The sequence below is a fragment of the Canis aureus genome, chromosome 16 (genome assembly GCF_053574225.1).
Source record: "Canis aureus isolate CA01 chromosome 16, VMU_Caureus_v.1.0, whole genome shotgun sequence".
NCBI classification, from domain to species: domain Eukaryota; kingdom Metazoa; phylum Chordata; class Mammalia; order Carnivora; family Canidae; genus Canis; species Canis aureus.
The window spans coordinates 48,005,617-48,025,966 of NC_135626.1; the positions used below are offsets into that span (position 1 = coordinate 48,005,617).

General features: G+C 39.1%; 1 protein-coding gene across 1 annotated transcript in view; it reads left to right on the forward strand.

The window, feature by feature from the left end:
• Nucleotides 1–330: 330 nt before the first annotated feature.
• SMURF2 (SMAD specific E3 ubiquitin protein ligase 2) overlaps nt 331–20,350 on the forward strand; it is a 122,849-nt gene continuing 102,829 nt past the window's right edge. Inside the window, exon 1 of the mRNA XM_077853760.1 lies at nt 331–433. Within this exon, the coding sequence (XP_077709886.1) occupies nt 382–433 (52 nt within the window). The 5' untranslated portion in view covers nt 331–381. The remainder of the gene's footprint in view (nt 434–20,350) is intronic.

The following is a 20,350-nucleotide window of genomic DNA, read 5'->3' on the forward strand; positions in this document are numbered from 1 at the left end:
CGGGCGGAGGCGGCGCGGCCGGCCGCGGCTGCCGCTTTGTTGTGCGGCCCGGGCCGAGGAAGGAGAAGTGGGAGGAGGGGGGAGCTCGGCGTCCCGCTCCCTCCGCGGCTCATGGCGACGACGCTCGGCACATCCGGGACCCTCCGGCCGTGGCGGCCGCGGCGCCGGCTGCTCGGGCCCCAGCCCCGGCCGCTGTGGTGACTCCGCCGCGCCTCGCCGTCGCCCCCGCTCCGCCCGCCCGCCGGCCCCGGGCCCCGCGCCGCGGCCGCAGCCCCGCCGCCGCCGCCGCCGCCGCCGCCGCCGCCGCCGCCGCCGCCGCCGCCGCCGCCGCAGCAGCCCCGCCGCCGCCGCCGCCGCCCCGCCGCCCCCGCCGCCGGGGACATGTCTAACCCCGGGGGCCGGAGGAACGGGCCCGTCAAGCTGCGCCTGACAGGTGAGGGGAGCCGAGGGGGGCGGCCGCGGGGCGGGCGAGCCGGCGGGGGGTGCCTGTGGCCTTGGGAAGGGCCAGGGTCGTGATCAATGGTGAGCCGGGGGTCGGGGACGGGGGAAGGCCTAGTTCAGGGAGAGGAGTGGCGACGGGCTCGCCCCGCTCGGGAGGTTCGGGAGCGAGCCGACCGGTGTCGGGGTCTTTTGTTGAGGGGCGGGCTGCCCGGTGGGACGCGCGGGCTGACTGGAGGTCGGCGCGCGCTGGCCGAGGAGCACGGCTCTCCGCGGGGCTGCCGCCCAGGTGGGGTCGTCGAGGGGGCGACGAGCTCCCGTGGCGGGGATTGTTGAATCCGGCCGCTGACTGCGCGCAGTAAACACTCCTTAAAGATGGAGCGCTTAACGGGAGGGTGTGTGTGTGTGTGTGTGTGTGTGTGTGAGAGAGTGTGTGTTCCCTGGTAACTTGTTCGCCCACTGTGCCCGCCTGCAAGACCTTCACTCTCCGCCGCCGGCCGCTGCGGCCGGTGCCACACACCTGAAACGCAAGTCCTTGGGAAGGGGGAGGAGACCGAGGTGGATTTTTTTTTTTTTTTTTTTTTTTTCCGGTGTGTCCGCCTGCTCCGCCGACTCTGGCTCATTGTACACTCTGTGTTTTGGAAGTGTTTGATTGTAGGGTAGCATGTTTTGGGTTGTTCCTTGTAGGCCGCAGAACTTGTGTCTCACTGCTAACTCCAGACCTGCTCTAAGAACACACTTTTTTTTTTTTTTTTGAGGGTACGTTTCGAAGTATGTGCTCATACAAATTTGCAAGGGAAGTTTTCTCTCTTCTCCCCTCCTCCCCTTTCCTTTTCTAAATGGAAAAGAATGTATGGAGGGGTTCCTAGGTAGAAGGCTTCTTTCTCTCTTGCAAAATGTTTCTGATTCAGAGTGCATTAAATCTTTAACGTTACAGGTACATTTTGCTGACACAGTGCCGTTTTTTGGTGTTCTTACATGGTCGTGTCACCTCATCTTAAGGACAGATTACTTTTGGTTTGAAAAGTGGAATTGAAATCACTGTCGCTCTCCCAGTTTCACCATTCAGTATTATCCGCGTCGATGTTTGGATGTGTGGTGAGAAAAATGGTTTTCCTTAGAGGTTGTGTGTGTGTGTGTATGTGTGTGCACGCGCGTGTGAGAATAAACTGTAATTATGTTTGCCTACACTAGACATTGAGATTTATATGGACTAATTTTGTAATTGAATGCTTGTGTGTCACATCCCAGTCCACTGGCTGAACTTTGCAGATTAAAACTTGCAGTGAATTTGGTATTTGAGAATTTAGTCTGACTGTAAATTGGCTGCGATTTTAAAAATATATGACTTGTACGACAGTTTTACTTTCTCTAGGGAAAAATTGCAAAGAATCATGAACTGAGTGGTTCTTAATGGAAAACCTGGGTTAGGGATCCCCTCCCCCCCCCCACTACCGTTGCCCCCATTCAGTTTCCTTTGGAAACCTTTATAAGGGATCTTTGTTGCTTTAGGGTTTATCTACTGATGCTCTTCTCTGGAATCAGTCCCGTGGTGGTGATCACAGAAAGAACCTGTGATTCTAGGTGTTCAAAAAACCTCAGAAATAGGCTGTTGACCATTTACTTCCTTCTAGGCTATGTGCATCATGAGAAAATGAAGGAGAAAACAGGTATTTCGGAGGTTTTTTTTTCTTTTTTAGATATAATGAGTTTGAAATTTTTAAAAGATCTTAATGTGTTTATTTGTGGTTTCCTTACAGTCTATGATACATTATAAAAATCCATGAGTAAACTTAGGAGAAAAGATGACACCTCTTTTTTTTGGGGGGGGAGAGGGAACACTGGGCTAAATTTATAGAGTGATTTTGTATTTTTAGATTTTTCTGTGGAATATTAAATACACTGTGTCCCCTTAATTGTAAAAGCAGTTTGAGGTACTCTCAGTTTTTGAAAACCATTGAGAATTTGTCTCTGTCATATTTTAAGAAAAAGCTATTCAGATATTAAAAACATTGCCCTCTCCTTTTTGGTTATATTTGGTGGATTCTGTTTTGCCAGGAAAGTTAACTTATATTTTCTCATTTTTGTCCATTTACAAATTAGATGGTATAGATTTTAACAAATAGATTTCAAGAGCTGGATTCAATTAGCAGCTTTTTAGGACATAAACATTAAAGGGTTAGATGGAAAAGATTGTTTTGACTGACTGGATAAATGACAGGGCTGTGTTTGATGTGCGTCCAGGAATTGGTCTGGAGCTGGTGCCCAACTTTTCAGTCCATCTTGAGAAGCCAAATAAAATATTTAACCTAGGCCTCGTTTTGTTTGAAAAAAAAAAAAAAAAGTTGATTCTTTGTTAAGACCTTAAGAAATGTTTGGCATACCTTTAGACTAAGTGTTTAACAGTTCATTTAGATCCGGGTTCCATAATAAGGAAAATTACTTAAAAAAAAAAAAAAAAGACACATCCCACAGTGAATTTTTATTTGGTTTACAATACACTTGGGCTGTAAGATGCTTTAAAATTATTGTTCTTTGCCTTAAGTCAGTATCATACTAGTATTTTAAGTTTATATAAAATGTCTTTGATTCCATGGTGCTTTATGAACTGTAGTCAATTCTATCTTTAACATAGAGTTGTCCCTTTACTGAAAGGTATAAACAGTTTTTACGTGATGACACACACACATACAGTCACACATACACACAGGCTGGAGAAGAAATATTTGAGCCATGAGATCTCTGCCCACGACAAATATTATTAGACTTTTCCATGTATTATTCCTTAGCCCACACTTACCTAGTGAACTGTTTGGTGTTTTTGATGCTAAGGAGGTAGGGTTAATTTAATCCCACATTTGAGATTCCTCAGGCCATTGGTAGTTAAAATCTGATTTGGTCCATCAAGTACTTTGGTTGTTCTTAATGACACATTAACAATCATTAAAAGCGGCTGTATGGTAAAGCTATCAATTTCAACTGTTATTTCTATAGGAAATTGATTATAAAATATAAAATTTGTATTCATTGTACTTATGAATATCTGATATAAGCTTTTCTTACAATGCTTTGGATAGAAAACATCCTTTGAATTTGGTTACAGTAAAAAATTGGGGTAAATTTTTTATATCCTTGTTGTTTTTGAAAACCAAAATCTTGAAAAAGCAGTTTAGTATAATTTCTTTTTTTTTTAAATTTTATTTATTTATTCATGAGAGACACCGATTGAGAGAGAGAGAGGCAGAGACACAGGCAGAGGAAGAAGCAGGCTCCATGCAGGGAGCCCGATGTGTGGGATTCGATCCCGGGTCTCCAGGATCACGCCCTGGGCCGAAGGCAGGCACTAAACCACTAAGCCACCCAGGGATTTCTAATATTTAAATTTCTTGGATATGGAGAAAGATTACTTCTCTAGAACATTTATTGCAGGCCTTTTTGTAACCTAAATGTTTTTGTATGCTGTTCTTCATGTATTAATTTATAAAACCCTTGGCAGTAATGAGGTTAACCTTGTCTATAGCTAAAGGAAAATCAACTTTAAAAGTCTCACTTTAGGGCAGCCCGGGTGGCTCAGTGGTTTAGCGCTGCCTTCAGCCCAGGGCCTGATCCTGGAGACGCGGGATCGAGTCCCATGTCAGGTTCCCTGCATGGAGCCTGCTTCTCCCTCTGGCTGTGTCTCTGCCTCTCTCTCTCTCTCTCTGTCTCTCATGAATAAATAAATAAAATATTTAAAAAATACATAAAAGTCTCACTTTAGATATGCTGGTATCTTAGTATTGTTTTTACTGTGTATTTTATGGATTCAAGGCTTTATTTTTTTATTTTTATTTTTATTTTTTTGGATTCAAGCCTTTAAAAATTACAATTTGATTATATCTCACGGGCTTCTAAGTAGGGGTGTTAGTGATTTGAATGTCCCCAATTCATTTTATTTGCTTGGTTTTTGAGGAGGAAGCTAATGTGGCTTAAGCTCCTTCCTCTTGTCTGTTCTAGTCTAACACTCAGACATGCTGTGGAACCTGCCTAGGTGCTGCATGTAGTTTGGTTTTCATGGCTGAGAAAAGGGTGTGTGTATGTATTAAAATCACGGATTCTACTTTTTTTTTCCCTATTGGTTGAACTGTAACTATCATACTCTACCATGTCACTTATTTTGTTTATCATTTAGCATATTTAGCATGTAACTCAATTTTCAAGGTAAACAAAGGCCACACTTTAGGCACACAAGATTTTTTATTGTAGCCATTTTTGATGTCTTTTATAGATTGTGAAGGCTTTTTTTTTTTTTTTAAAGATTTATTTATTTATTTATTCAGAGAGAGAGAGAGAGAGAGAGGCGAGACACAGGCAGAGGGAGAAGCAGGCTCCATGCAGGGAGCCTGACGTGACTCCATCCTGGGTCTCCAGGATCACACCCTGGGCTGCAGGCGGTGCTAAACCACTGCGCCACCGCGGCTGCCCAGATTGTGAAGGCTTTTAAAGATGTACAATATCCTACTTTTTCCAAATAGACCATATTTAACAGAACTTAATGTTTTATTTATGATTTAGTATCATTATGAATATAAATTACTGTCTGTTGTAATGTGTAGTAAAAGAATATCATGGTGTATAGAGAGAACTTTGACGCTGGCTATATGGTGATAAGTCATTTAACTCCATTCTTACTGCTTTTTCTCTTTTTTACTCTCATTTTTTTTTACTGTTACTTTTATTCTAAGAATGCTGGACCCTTGAAATACACTGTTGTAATCAGCACTGTTGTGTGTTTCTGTATGGACTGACATGTATTGAATGCTTATTAAGTGCCAGACACTGTCTTAAGTTTATATCTGTTACCACTTTTAATCTGCAATAGCTCTAAGAGGTAGTAAGTACATGTTGGAATCCTAAATTGTCTGTCTAGAAAGCTTGTTACAATGTCTAAGATTTTGTGTGGAAAAATAAAATAAATATATCCCATGTATTTGGAATTACCCTTGGCCCTTGAGATTCACGGTCATCTTTTAAGGTTCAACTCAAGGCTTACCCTTATCCCTAGAACTTTCCTTGACCTGAGTAGGCCTTTCCTCTGTGACGAAGAGGCTCTTCCTCTGGTATCAGATCTAACTCAATGAAGGATATTTGTTGTTTCTATGCTGTAAGCTCTAAGGAGCCAGAATCTTTGTTTCGGCATGGATTAAGAGTTTTTGGCATTTTATTGAATGGATGCTGGAGACAAAGAAGTAATTCTCTGTAGTTCTATATGTGTTCTTTGTGGCTAAAGCACTAAGTATGAGTGGCAAGAGATGAGTCTATAGACAGGGACCAACCCAATTTGGAACTTACTATATTTTGCCAAGGTGTTTGATTTTTTTTTTTTTTAAAGATTTTATTTATTTATTCATGATAGAGAGAGAGAGAGAGGCAGAGACACAAGCAGGCTCCATGCAGGGAGCCCGATGCGGGACTCGATCCCGGGACTCCAGGATCGAGCTCTGGGACAAAGGCAAGCGCCAAACTGCTGAGCCACCCAGGGATCCCAGATTTTCTTTCTTTTTTTTTTTTTTTTAAGGTGGGGGAACCATTGAAGGATTTTAAGCTTTGATATTTAGAAACATTATCTTGGGGCAGTGGGGAGGATAGACTGGGGTGGGAACTGTGAAGACTGATTTTTCTTTTCAAGGATTTTATTTATTTGAGAGGGAGGGAGAGAGAGAGAGAGAGGGCGCGCAGAGGGAGAGGGAGAAGCAGCCTCCCTGCTGAGCAGGATACTGGACATGGGGCTCTATCCCAACACTCTAGGATCATGATCTGAGCCCAAGGCAGATGCTCAACTGACTGAGCCACGCAGGTGTGCCCCCAAAGATTGATTTTAGGATAACCAGTTAAGGGGATACTACATAACAACTATTATTGTTACTTTTTTTTTTCTTGATACAACTTTTACTTCTAAAATTTTAATTGCAGATAATTGCTGTAAACATCTTAATATGGATAACTTTTTTAAAAGGATTATTTTTCTAGGATATTTCCACAGAAAGAGTGCTCTTGTGGGGGCACCTGGGTGGCTCAGTCTGTTAAGCCTCCAACTCTTGATTTTGGCAGAGGTCATGATCTTAAAAGTCCTGGGATCAAGCCAGGCGTAGAGGCCCAGAGTCAGGCTCTGCGCTCAGTCTTAAGTCTGCTTGAGGAGTCTTTTTCTTGCTGTCCCTCTCCTTGCTCACATGGTCTCTCTCTAAAATAAATACATCTTAAAAAAAAAAAAAAAAGTGCTATTATGTTATGGAGTGTGGATCTTTTCTAAGTTCTTTATTAATTCTTCCTCAGGCTGCTTCCTATAAGAATTGTGCGTATATATAGGGCAGCAGTAAATAAATAAATGTACCTTCTTACTATCCTGTTACAAGCATTGGCTCTTGTTTTTACATTTTTTTCCTAATTCCATAGAAATATAGTTTTTCAACATTGTGAAGTTGAATATTTTCCTATTTTTTTTCTTTTAGTTGACTTATTTGGCCTTGTCCTACTTACCTGTTAGGACGTTCATGTTTTTTCTTATTGATCTGCCTGAGAATTAAAAATGTTAATCTGTTGTTAGATTTGCTACAAATGTTTTCCCCAATCTGTTATTTGACTCTTAATTTTGACCATTTTTGGACATCAGAAATTTGTTATTTTAGGAGTCAAATCTGTTAAACTTTTGTTTTTCTTATTCTGTTACTTGGAAGACCTTTTTCTTTAAGAGGCTTAGTAGATGTTTAAGTACATTTTATTTTAGTGCTTCTTAAAAATGGTTTAGGAAGATATTTATCTCCCAGTTTCTGTTTAGTCATCTCATCATTATTGATTAACCCATTCTTTCCACAGTGATGGGATATTTTTTGTTATGTTAAATTAGTTATAATAGAGTCAGATTATCTCTTGTTCAGTGCCATACTCTTTTCATTATGGTAGCTTTATAATTTGGTTTAATATGCTCATTGTGATGGAAATTTTTTATGCTATCTTCACTTATTTGCTCTTCCATACAAATACTAAACTTGTTAAGTTTCAGAAGAAATTTCCTTGGGGTTGTAATTAGAATTAACCTTACTTTGGGGAAAAAGCATTTAAGTGTTTTTAGTTCTCCCTCCTAGAAGCACACTATGTTTTTACTTTTATTTAAGCTTTTGTTTGTAGTTCAGTAATTTTCTATGTTGTGATATAATTCCAGCTAATTTATATTTGTGATATTTTCATTGTATTTTGTAAGTTATTGCTTGTATTCAGGAATGCAGCAGTAGGTATTTTTGCTTGATTGAGCAATTTTGTTGAATGGTAATCCTGTTAGTATTTCACTTGATGCTAGTTTTCCAGGTATCAGTATTTGGCTTTTTTTTTTTTTACAGTTAAATGTTTATATTTAAAGAATTTCTTTCTTTTGGATTTTTCCACTAATGCATAATTAGTTGAACAAAATGAGGAATTTCATATTAGTTTGTTTTAGAATAACTTCTGAAGGCATAAACTACTTTTAAAAAAAACCATATTTGATATATTAAGTATTGACATATATCTTTTTGTTTTTTAAAGGTTTTATTTATTTATTCATCAGACACACAGAGAGAGAGAGAGAGAGAGGCAGAGACACAGGCAGAGGGAGAAGCAGGCTCCTTGCAGGGAGCCCGATGTGGGATTCGATCCTGGATCTCCAGGATCAGGCCCTGGGCCGAAGGCAGGCGCTAAACCGCTGAGCCAACCAGGGATCCCGTATTGACATATATCTTAAGTTTAGCAGTTTGGTTTCTTACTAAAAATTGACAGAAAAAAAAAAATTGACAGCCGACATAAAAACAAAACTTAAGTTTTATTTAATTAATTTTTTCAAGTTTTAAGGTAAAATGGTAATAATAAGGTAATAATGAATCTAATACCTTAAATGTGAGGTAGGAATTACTATATCGATGATTGCACAAAGTTTCTTTTTTCCCAGAAAGTTTCTTCATGCCCTTTCATAGACAGTCTCCTCCCATCTCCAGTCCTTGGCAACCACCACTTTACTTTGTTACTATGGTTTTGCCTTTTCTAGAATTTTATGTAAATGGAATTGTGCGTTTTGTAGTCTTCTGGGCCAGACTTCTTCTCTTAGCATAGTGCTTTTGAGATCTATCTTGTATTTCAGTTGTTTGTTCCTCCTTATTTCTGAGGAATGTTGCATTTTGCACATATGCCCCATTTTCTTTATCCATTCACAAATATCCACAGACATTTGTTCTTTCTAGTTTTTGGCCCTTACAAATAAAACTGCTGTGAACATTCGAGTATAGACCTCTCTTTGTGTGAACATGTTTTTTTTATTTCTCTTGGGTAAATAATTAGATTGTTGGATCATATAGTAAATATGTAAATATGTGTTTGATTTTTTAAAAATCTGCTAAAGTGTTTTTCAAAGTTGTACCGTTCTGCGTTTCTACCAGCAAGAGTTCCAGTTGCTCCCAGTCCTAGCTAATACTTGAAACTTGAACACTTGCTCTTCTCATCTTTTATATTAGCCATTCTAATTGGTGTAGAGATATTTCACTGAAGCTTTAGTTTTAATTCCCTTATTGACCTACAGTGATAAGCATCTTTTCGTGGGCTTACTTGCCATCTGTGTGTCTTTGGTGAATGCTGAAATATTCTGCTCATAATTTGAATTATTTTTTTATTATCAAGTTTTGAGATTTCTTTTTGTATTGTGGATATAAGTCCTTTATCAGATATGTGTTTTGCAAATATTTTCTTCTAATTTGGGGCTTTCCTCCCCAGTAGTGTTTCAAAAAGCAGAAGTTTTGAATTTCTATTTAGCCCAGTTCATCAGTCTTTCGTTTATGATTCATACTTTTTATGTCCTAAGACATCTTTTCTTTTCCTTTTTTTAAAAGATTTTATTTATTTATTCGTGAGAGAGAGAGGCAGAGATGTAGGCAGAGGGAGAAGCAGGCTCCCTATGGGGAGCTGATGTGGGATTCCATCCCAGGACCCTGGGACCACAGCCCGAGCCAAAGGCAGATGCTCAACCACTGAGCCACCCAGTCATCCCCTAAGACATTTTTTTAAATCCACAATTCTAAAAGCTTTCTCCTATGTTTTCTGTGTTATAGTTTTTTCTTTAAAAAAAGAGTCATATATTTATTTATTTGAGAGAGCCCAAGAGTACCTGTGTGTGCACAAGCAAGGGGAACTGCAGAGGTAGAGGGAGAAGCACACTTCTCTGTAGGGTCTCGGGGTTTCATCCCAGGACCCTGAGATACTGAGATACCGATCCAAGCTGAAGGCAGACACTTAACCAACTGAGCCACCCAGATGCCCCCATCTGGGACTCTTCTAAAGTTAATTTTTTAATACAGTGTGAAAGATAAAGGTCAATATTTTTTTCTTCTTCTTCTTCCCCGTGTGGATATCTGACTTTTTTAGCATCATTTGTTCACATGCTTTTGTTTCTTCTGTTGCATTGTTTTGGCACCTTGGCTGAAAGTCAGTTGAAAATACACATATGGTTAGTTCTATTTCTGGACTTTGTTCTGTTCCTTTAGCTATAATTCGATTGTTTATAAGTTTATCATTTATAAGCCACACTTTCTTGGTGACTATAGCTTTAACATAAGTCTTCTGATTTCAAACAGTGATTATAAAGCTTTTCATAAACATTTTAATAACAGTTTAATAAGCATAAGTGAGTCTTTAATTTCTGGATCCTGTAATGATTTAGAATCTTGTAATGCTTTGGAGTGATTATTTCATTTATTCAACAAATAAATATTTATCAATTTCTTGACATTTGCCAGACAGTGATTAATTTTATTATATAGTACCATGATTGGAAATATAGGAAATCAGAATAAACCTAGATTGGGGTCTGTATTTTTCTTCTGAAAATTTCTATTACAGACTTTTTTGTTTTTAAGATTTTATTTGTTTCTGTGACAGAGAGTACAAGTAGGGAGAGCTGCAGGCAGAGGGAGAGGGAGAAGCAGACAGAGGGAGAGAGAACAGTAGGCTCCCTGTAGAGCAGGGAGCCCGATGTGGGCCTCCATCCTAGGACCGTGGGATCATGACCTGAGCTGAAGGCAGATGCTTAGTTGACAGAGCCACCCAGGCTCTACTATTAATGAACCTTTAATAATTTTATTATTTTTATCTCTTACTGATGAAAGTGGATGCAACAGGTATGAATTAATAAGGTTTGCCTGTCAGCCCCCTCAGATCGTTTTTGGGAAAAGGTGGGATAAAAAGAATAAACATATGTAAAATGTGGCAATAGAAAGGAAAGGATATACTGTAATTGTTAAATGTGTGTTGGATTATGGGTATTTTTTGGTCGGATTATGAGCATGTATTTTCTATAAGACAAAGGAAGAAAGTCAATTTCATTAAAATCTGAGCAGACTTTATTTATTAGAGAGACGGCATGAGTGGGAGGGGTAGAGGGGAGAGAGAGAGAGAGCGAAATGAATCTCACACAGACTTTATGTTGAGTGTATAGCCTGATAATGGGGCTTGATCCTGAGATCATGACCTGAACCAACTAAGAGTCAGATGCTTAACTGTGCCACCCAAGCACCCGAGACGTTTTTTTTTTAAGATTAAAAAAAATATATATTTTGGGAGAGAGGGTCCATGTGAGCCTGAGCAGGGGTAGGGGCAGAAGCAAAGGGAGAGAGAAAATTTCAAGCAGATTCCACACCAAGCATAGAGCCAGCCCCATGGGGGTCTGGACATGGGGTTTGATCTCATGATCCTGAGATCACCATCTGAGCTGAAACCAAGAGTCAGTTGCTAACCAACCAAGCCACCCAGGCACCCCCTAAGCAGACTTTTTTATTTGACCCTAATACATTCCTAGGAATTGTCACAAAACAGACATCCATAAGGTAGATCTTATTTCCTGTGTAAGATTTACCCCCTAAGATTTAATTAGGGAGAAGGCAATTGGGATGTTATGGAAAGAGTATAGAACTTGCAGGCAGAAAATTTAGGTCCACATCCTAGTTAGGCCACAGGTAAGCTTTGTCCTTTGAAGCATATCACTTACTTTCTTGGTGCCTGTGCTTTTAGTTTTGAGTGCATGCTTAAAATGACAGTATTTTTATTAATCTTTTTTTAAATAATTTATTTATTCATGAGAGACACAGAGAAAGAGAGGTAGAGACATAAGCAGAGGGAGAAGCAGGCTCCCTGTGGGGAGCCTGATGCAGGACTTGATCCCAAGACCCCGGGATTACACCTTGAGCCGAAGACAGACTGTGAACCACTGAGCCACCCAAGTGTCCCAGAATGACAGTATTTTTTTTTTTAATATTTTATTTATTCATGAGAGACACACACACAGAGAGAGGCAGAGACACAGGCTGAGGGAGAAGCAGGCTCCATGCAGGGAGCCTGACGCGGGACTCGATCCCGGGTCTTCAGGATCACACCTTGGGCTGAAAGTGGCGCTAAACCACTGAGCCACCGGGGCTGCCCCCAGAATGACAGTATTATTTAAGATACTGCTGGATAAGAAATAATATGTGTGAAAAATACTGATCAAGTTGTAAAGTATTATGTTAATGTATTTTGTAATTTTTGATCAAAGACTTCTGAATGTTAGTCATAACCAATTATATGCTTTTATTGACAGGAGCAAGAACAACATTAATAAAGGTTAATATAGGTATCTGTTTAATATCATATCTTATAAAATAGGCACAAATGTTTTGCATACCTTGGGATACACAGTGTATCATAAAGAATTCATTCATATAGTTAGATTAGCTATTGTGTTACAATTTTCATTATTAACTTATTTAGCAAACACATTAACTGCATTTCTCTCTCCTCCTTCTTACTTTTGGTAAAAAATAGAAGAGCTTTGGAGAATAGTTTGACTAGCTCAGGGTGTTGGAGGTGGTGAAAATGGATCCAAATACAGTCTTTCATGACTTAATACATTTCCCTCTAGCTTGCTGGCACTTTCAAGAATAGCCCGTAGTCTCACCTCTTGTCAGTAGGTGGGGATATTTTTGCACAGGTAGATGTCAGGAGTGAGTTAAGACCTGTAAAACTGAAAACTAAAAGTCTAAATGAGTGTACTTGAAATAAATGGAGTTGGAGAATTAGAACCTATTAAAGGTGACACTGGCTTTTAATCAAAATCCATATTTTAGGATAAACTTTATTACATAAACTATATGCTACACGTGTTATAGGAGTAGATACAAAATTCTTTTTATTAGAATTGCAAACATAAGTAGTTAATTTGTTCATTTAAAAATTTTTTTGTATTTTTTTTATTGGAGTTCGATTTGCCAACATATAGTATAATACCCAGTGCTCATCCCATCAAGTGCCCCCCTCAGTGCCTGTCACCTAGTCACCCCATCCCCCCCCCCCCGCCCACCTCCCCTTCCACCCCCGTTGTTCGTTTCCCAGAGTTAGGAGTCTTTCATGTTCTATCACCCTCTCTGATATTTCCCACTCATTTTCTCTCCTTTCCCCTATAATCACTTTCACTATTTTTTATATTTCCCGAATGAATGAGACCATATAATGTTTGTCCTTCTCCAATAGACTTACTTCACTCAACATAATACCCTCCAGTTCTATCCACGTTGAAGCAAATGATGGGTATTTGTCATTTCTCATGGCTGAGTAATATTCCACTGTATACATAGACCACATCTTCTTTATCCACTCATCCCTTGATGGACACTGAGGCTCCTTCCACAGTTTGGCTATTGTGGACATTGCTGCTATAAACATTGGGGTGTAGGTGTCCTGCCGTTTCACTGCATCTGTGTCTTTGGGGTAAATCTCCAGTAGTACAATTGCTAGTTCGTAGGGTAACTCTGTTTTTAACTCTTTGAGGAACCTCCACACAGTTTTCCAGAGTGACTGTACCAGTTCACATTCCCACCAACAGTGCAAGAGGGTTCCCTTTTCTCCACATCCTCTCCAACATTTGTTGTTTCCTGTCCTGTTATGTTAATTTTCACCATTCTCACTGTTGTGAGGTGGTATCTCATTGTGGTTTCGATTTGTATTTCCCTGATGGCCAGTGATGCGGAGTATTTTCTCATGTGCTTGTTGGCCATGTGTATGTCTTTGGTGAATTTCTGTTCATGTCTTTTGCCCATTTCATGATTGGATTGTTTGTTTCTTTGCTGTTGAGTTTAATAAGTTCTTTATAGATCTTGGATACTAGCCCTTTTTCTGATACGTCATTTGCAAATACCTTCTCCCTTTCTGTAGGTTGTCTTTTAGTTTTGTTGACTTCTTTTGCAGTGCAGAAGCTTTTTATCTTGATTAAGTCTCAATAGTTCATTTTTGCTTTCGTTTCCCTTGCCTTCATAGATGTATCTTGCAAGAATTTGCTGTGGCCAAGTTCAAAAAGGGTGTTGCCCGTGTTCTCCTCTAGGATTTTGATGGATTCTTGTCTCACATTTAGATCTTTCATCCATTTTGAGTTTATCTTTGTGTATGGTGTAAGAGAATAGTCTAGTTTCATTCTCCTGCATGTGGCTTGTCCAATTTTCCCAGCACCATTTACTAAAGAGATTGTCTTTTTTCCAGTGGATAGTCTTTCCTGCTTGTCGAATATTAGTTGACCATGGAGTTGAGGGTCCATTTCTGGGTTCTCTATTCTGTTCCATTGATCTATGTGTCTGTTTTTATGCCAGTACCACAGTCCTGATGATCACAGCTTTATAGTACAACTTGAAATCTGGCATTGTGATGCCCCCGGCTCTGGTTTTCTTTTTCAGTATTCCCCTGGCTATTCGGGGTCTTTTCTGATTCCACACAAATCTTATTTGTTTCAACTCTCTGAAGAAAGTCCATGGTATTTTTATAGGGATTGCATTGAATGTGTAAATTGCCCTGGGTAGCATTGATTGACATTTTCACAATATTAATTCTTCTAATCCATGAGCATGGAATAGTTTTCCATCTCTTTGTGTCTTCCTCAGTTTCTTTCAGAAGTGCTCTGTAATTTTTAGGGTATAGATCCTTTACCTTTTTGGTTAGATTTATTTCTAGGTATCTTATGCTTTTGGGTGCAATTGTAAATGGGATTGACTTCTTAATTTCTCTTTCTTCAGTCTCATTGTTAGTGTATAGAAATGCCACTGATTTCTGGACATTGATTTTGTATCCTGCCACATTGCCGAATTGCTGTATGAGTTCTAGCAATCTTGGGGTGGAGTCTTTTGGGTTTTCTATGTACAGTATCATGTCACCTGCGAAGAGGGAGAGTTTGACTCCTCCTTTGCCAATTTGAATGCCTTTTATTTCTTTTTGTTGTCTGATTGCTGAGGCTAGGACTTCTAGTACTATGTTGAATAGCAGTGGTGAGAGTGGACATTCCTGTCGTGTTCCTGATCTTAGGGGAAAGGATCTCAGTGTTTCCCCATTGAGAATGATATTTGCCATGATAGATGGCTTTTAAGATGCTGAGGAATGTTCCCTCTATCCCTACACTCTGAAGAGTTTTGTTTAGGAATGGATGCTGTATTTTGTCAAATGTTTTCTCTGCATCTATTGAGAGGATCATATGGTTCATGAGTTCTCTCATTTTTGTATATGATCTTATGTCAACTGGCTTTAAATATAACTTTCTCTAGTGAAGAAAAAAACTTATGATTGGTCAGATTATTCAGAATCGTGAATTTAATACTATAAGATTGAATCTTTTTATTATTGAAATTTGGGAATTTGGTAAAGGAAGAAGGATGAGAAAAAATTTTAAGAAAAGTGAGATGCCATTTGATACATGTGATACATTCAAAATACCATAAGGTAGTACTCAATACATAGTATGTGTTCAGTAAGTATTTGTGAATTAAAGAATGATTGAGGGGGCGCTTGGGTGACTCAGTAGATTAAGCCTCCAACTCGTGATTTTGGCTTAGATCATGATCTCAGAATGGTGAGATCAAGCCCTGCAGCATCGGGTTCTGTAGTCAATGGGGAGTCTGCTTGGGATTCTTTCTCTCCCTCTGCCCTTTGCCCCTGCACTCTCCTGTGTGCTCTCTCTCTTGCTCTGTCTCTGTCTTTCTCTCTAAGGCAAATAAATGTCAAAAAAAAAATGAGGAAATTGAAGAAAGTTTACATGGTCTTTAGGACTTCACTTGAAACAAATAATAGGATCTCTGTGATGTCCTTATTGAATTAACTGACATTTTATCTTAGTAATTTTGACAGAAGTTATAAAGAGAGACTGAAGTATTCATTCAAGTTAATATTTGACTTCATGAATAGAACTCTTTTACCATATTCTGCAAAATTTACTCTTTCTTTATATTTTATTTTTAGGGCACCTGGTGGCTCAGTCAGCTAAGTGTCTTAGTTTCAGCTTGGATCATGATCTCAGGGTTGTGAGATCAAGGGTGTGGAGCCTACTTAAGATCTCTCTCTCTCCCTCTCACCCACTCTCCTCCCTCTCTATAAAAAAAAAAAAAAGGAAGAAAAAAGATTTTAATTAATTTTTGCATCCAAAATGAGGCTTGAGCTTACAACCCAGAGATCATGAGTCACATGCTCTTCCAACTGAGCCAGTCAGGCACCCCCAAAATTTACTTCTTAACAAAGTAAAGATCAGTGTGATATTCACTACAAAAAGATCTGTTTTTGTAGCATCACCTAAGAAAATTCAGATGTATAACTAGTCTGTCAGTGTTAGGGAGATAATTAATTTTTCAGAGCTTTACAGTTTTAAAGTGTTCTTATATATAATCTATTCAGAACCCAGCTTTATAAGTATTCTGAACCAATGAAAGTGAAATGAGAATCTTTATCTGATGATTTTTTTTTCTTAAATCTTACAAAGAGAATAGCAATAGATTTTTGAGGAAACAATTGGCAGTATTATTCCATTTCTATAGAAACGAGGCTAGTTGAATCAGAAGTCCTTTTTAATAAATTATGAATCCTTCTGGAGGTGCCTGGCTGGCTCGGTCAGTGGAGCATGTGAATGTTGATCTTGGGGTTGTGAGTTTGAGCCCCACGTTGGATGTACAGCTTACTTTACAAAAAGAAAAAGAAATATGAAACCTTCTATTTTACTTTTCTATTTTCTAGTTTTGAATTTTTTTTTTTTTATTTTAGAGGTAAGAAAGCTTAGATAGGAAATCAATATTTTTGGTACTTTAAAATAGGATTGTTGATGACATTTCAAATTACGTCTGATTTTCAATTTGGTTACCTTTTTTTTTTAAGATTTTATTTATTTATTTTAATTTTATTTATTTATTTATTTATTTATGATATTCACACAGAGAGAGAGAGAGAGAGAGGCAGAGACATAGGCAGAGGGAGAAGCAGGCTCCATGCACTGGGAGCCCGACGTGGGATTCGATCCCGGGTCTCCAGGATCGCGCCCTGGGCCAAAGGCAGGCGCTAAACCGCTGCGCCACCCAGGGATCCCTATTTATTTATTTATGTATTCGAGAGACAGGGAGATAGCGTGAGCATGTGCTTGGACAGGAGGTAGGGGCTGAGGGAGAGGGAGAAGAAGACTCCCCACTGAGCAGGGAGCTTGATGTGGGCCTCAATCCTAGGATCATGCCTTGAGCCGTGCTTAGCAGATACTTAACTGACTGAGTCACCCAGGTGCCCCAGTTTGGTTACTCTTAAGTATGTCTTCTTTAATTAGAAAGAAGACTTGGAATGGTGACAAAATATTTATATACTCCATTTAGTGAATATTTGTTGAGACTTTTACATGCACCTAACACTGAGATGTAGTCACTGGCATTTCAAGAAGAGGTTTGGACCTTGATCTTGCTTTTGGGGAACTTGCAGTATACAGGAAGAAAAGACTTGATGAAGTAACCAGGCAATCAGTGCTAGAGTTAATGGTACACACAATGAGGATGAATAAAAGAATGAGAAAGCCTGTGGATATTTTTAAGGGAGCTCAATTTTCAGATTCTGAAATTGATCAGTCTTTCACATTTTCTTCTACTTTACAGAAAAAAGGTACATCTCTTGTCCATTCCAAATAATACATTGTCCTGTGGTGAGAAGATTTCCATGGCATGAAAGAGACAAATCAGAGTATTGATTAGGTTGTTGAGAAGACAATGACTCCAGTGACTGATTAACATCTTTTTATAAGTCAGGTGTTTTCTGGTCCTTAATATTCAACAAAATTGAAGGACTCGATCAAGTGGTTAGCTGATCATTAAAGATAGTTTTCATAAAAAATAGAGATGTCAAGGAAATGCCATTATTTTCCAGAAAGTTGAAAAAATCATAATAGATTATTGTGGGGCTTTTTTTTTGTATATAGCTTGAAGGATTAAAATAATTTTATGGCATTTGCTATAATGTGAATCGTTTCATTTTCATCTACTTATTTACATGAAGAAATTTTCTTAGCACTTAGGTTTATACAAATAAAAAAATAGGAATAGAATATTTATAATAAATATTTAAATAATATTTACTCAGTTGAAAATAAGAACACTTCACTCATTTTATGAAGAGATGCATTTCTACCTCTTTTCCTCCTTCTTCCCTACCTCTTTATTGACTAATTGGTTTTAATCAGGAGGCAGGAAAGGTCTGTGCATTGTTTGGTTGGTATGTCTCAAGTCTCTGTTAAACTATAACCCCCATTCCCACTTTGAACTCCTTACCTTTTCTTATGCTTTTCATATTTTCTCATAACTCCCAGATTCTTGACAGTGCTGTTTCCTTAACTTTCGTTCCTTATCTAGTCTTCTTGCCTAATCTTCTCACTTATGAAGACATAACTGAAGCATTATTTCTTTTGAGAAATCTTCTCAGATTTGCCCAGGCTTAGTTAGGTACCCCTCTCTAGCAGTTAGAGTCCTGATAAAAAACAGGTAACATTCTCACCATAGGTGAAAGAGAATGTCATGAAGGGACCACTTACAATGAATGGACAAGGTTAGGGGAATATACCAAGGAGTAGTGCAGCATCAAGGGACTAGCACCATCTTTGGACCAAAGCAAAGGAAGAGAGTAGTTCTAGGAACCCGGAGAGACCCTTGCTGTTGCTTCTTATTTACTGAACCCAGTTTGCAGTTTGAAGCCAGAAGGCCAGGGAACCTAGGTTGTGTAGTTCATAAAAGTCATTCTCCTAGGACACTAAGCATTGGGTGAAGGATGGAGAATGGATTTGGAGAGCAAATAGAGAACATCCAGTATAGCCTTGTTTATACTCCTACAATACTTTAGCACACTTCATTGTACTGTATTTCGTATTGACTTAAGAGTCATTGGTTGTATTAATGTGTTCCTCATAGCACTGTGAACTCCTTTGTAGCTATAAACTAACTTTTATTCATATTTGCATACCCATGGTGCTCATTAGATTTTGTTACTTAAATGAATAAAAGTTTTAGAAAGCTGGATGAGATACATAAATTAAAAGGTCTGTCCTACTTAGTGGTAATGTGTGGTGATTCCTAGTTCAAAAGAGAGTAAATCTAATAGTTTTTGCTTTGTTTGGCAGTTTTGATGCTTCTGCAGTAATTGGCTCACTCCTTTTAGTTGAAGAGAGGCCAGTGATTGATTTAGTCCTAAGAGATAGTTACTATATTTAAAAGGATTATAATGCAAGACTCTGAGTTGGCTGCTTAGTGGCCTGATAAGTATATTTATGCACTTTCACTTGTTATAGGAGAATCATGATGCAGGGCAAAAATCTGTAGAGGCTGGAAAGCTAACTATGTTAACTTCAGCAAGATATATATGCCTTACTCATTAGACTTTCTATGGGTTATGACATAGCTTTTTCAAATCTCTTAAATATTTGAAAGCTGGTCTCTATCAGGAAAATCCTTCCTTATTGTTTGCCAAACAAATTCTTTCTCTCTCCCTAATTAATTGGATTAATTACTATATTTGCTATAAAACCTTGTTAAAATTGCTGCATAAAAAATTACTGCAAAACCTAGAAGCCTAAAACACAAATGATAATTTTATTATCTCTCATGGTTTCTTTGGGTCAGGAGTTTGGGATGGGTGGTTTTGGCTCAGTCTGTCATATGTTTTATTCAGATGATGTCTGAAGCTGGAATAGCTGGGGGCAGGCTGGACATTTATCTCTCTTCAGGTCATTGGAAAGCCTCTCTGTCGCCTCTCTGCACTGAATAGTTTATGGCAGTTCTAGGGCAGTTACACTGCTAGTATGACTGGCTCAGGGCACCAGCAGTTGTCCAAGGAACAAGGTGAAAGCTACATATCCTCTTTTCTGGAGTGGTCTAGGAAGTAAGTCTGTGCCCCATTTTATTGATTACAAGCCAGTTAGTTCATTACAAGCTCTTCTAGATTCAAGGGAAAAGAACATGGATCTCATCTCTTAATGGAAAAAGTGACGAAGAATTTACAGCCATTTAAAGAAAAAGTGAATTGGGCAATTTTGCTTCCTTGCTTCAAATTCTCCAACGGAGGGGCACCTGGGTGGCTCAGTGATTGAATATCTGCTTTTGGCTCAGGTCGTGATCCTGGGGTCCTGGGATCGAGTCCCACATTGGGCTCCTGGTGAGGAGCCTGCTTCTCTCTCTGCCTGTGTCTCTTGCCTCTCTCTCTGTATCTCTCATGAATAAATAAGTAAAATCTTTAAAAAAATATCCATTGGCTTTCCATTATGCTTTGAATGAAGTAGACATTATTTGTACAAGATCCTGTATAATCTGGCCCCTGTTGTCTTTCCTTTGCACATTATGTTATAGTCACATTGATTTTGTTTTAATTTCTTGAAAAGGTCAATCTTTTTCCCATCTTAGGGACTGTATGTGTATTTTTTTGGCAGAGTGGGGAGGCAGGGATCATCTTTATCTTGTTTTTTTTTTTTTAATTTATTTATTCATAAAGACACAGAGAGTCAGAGACACAGGCAGAGGGAGAAGCAGGCTCCATGCAGGGAGTCTGACGTGGGACTCGATCCTGGGTCTCCAGG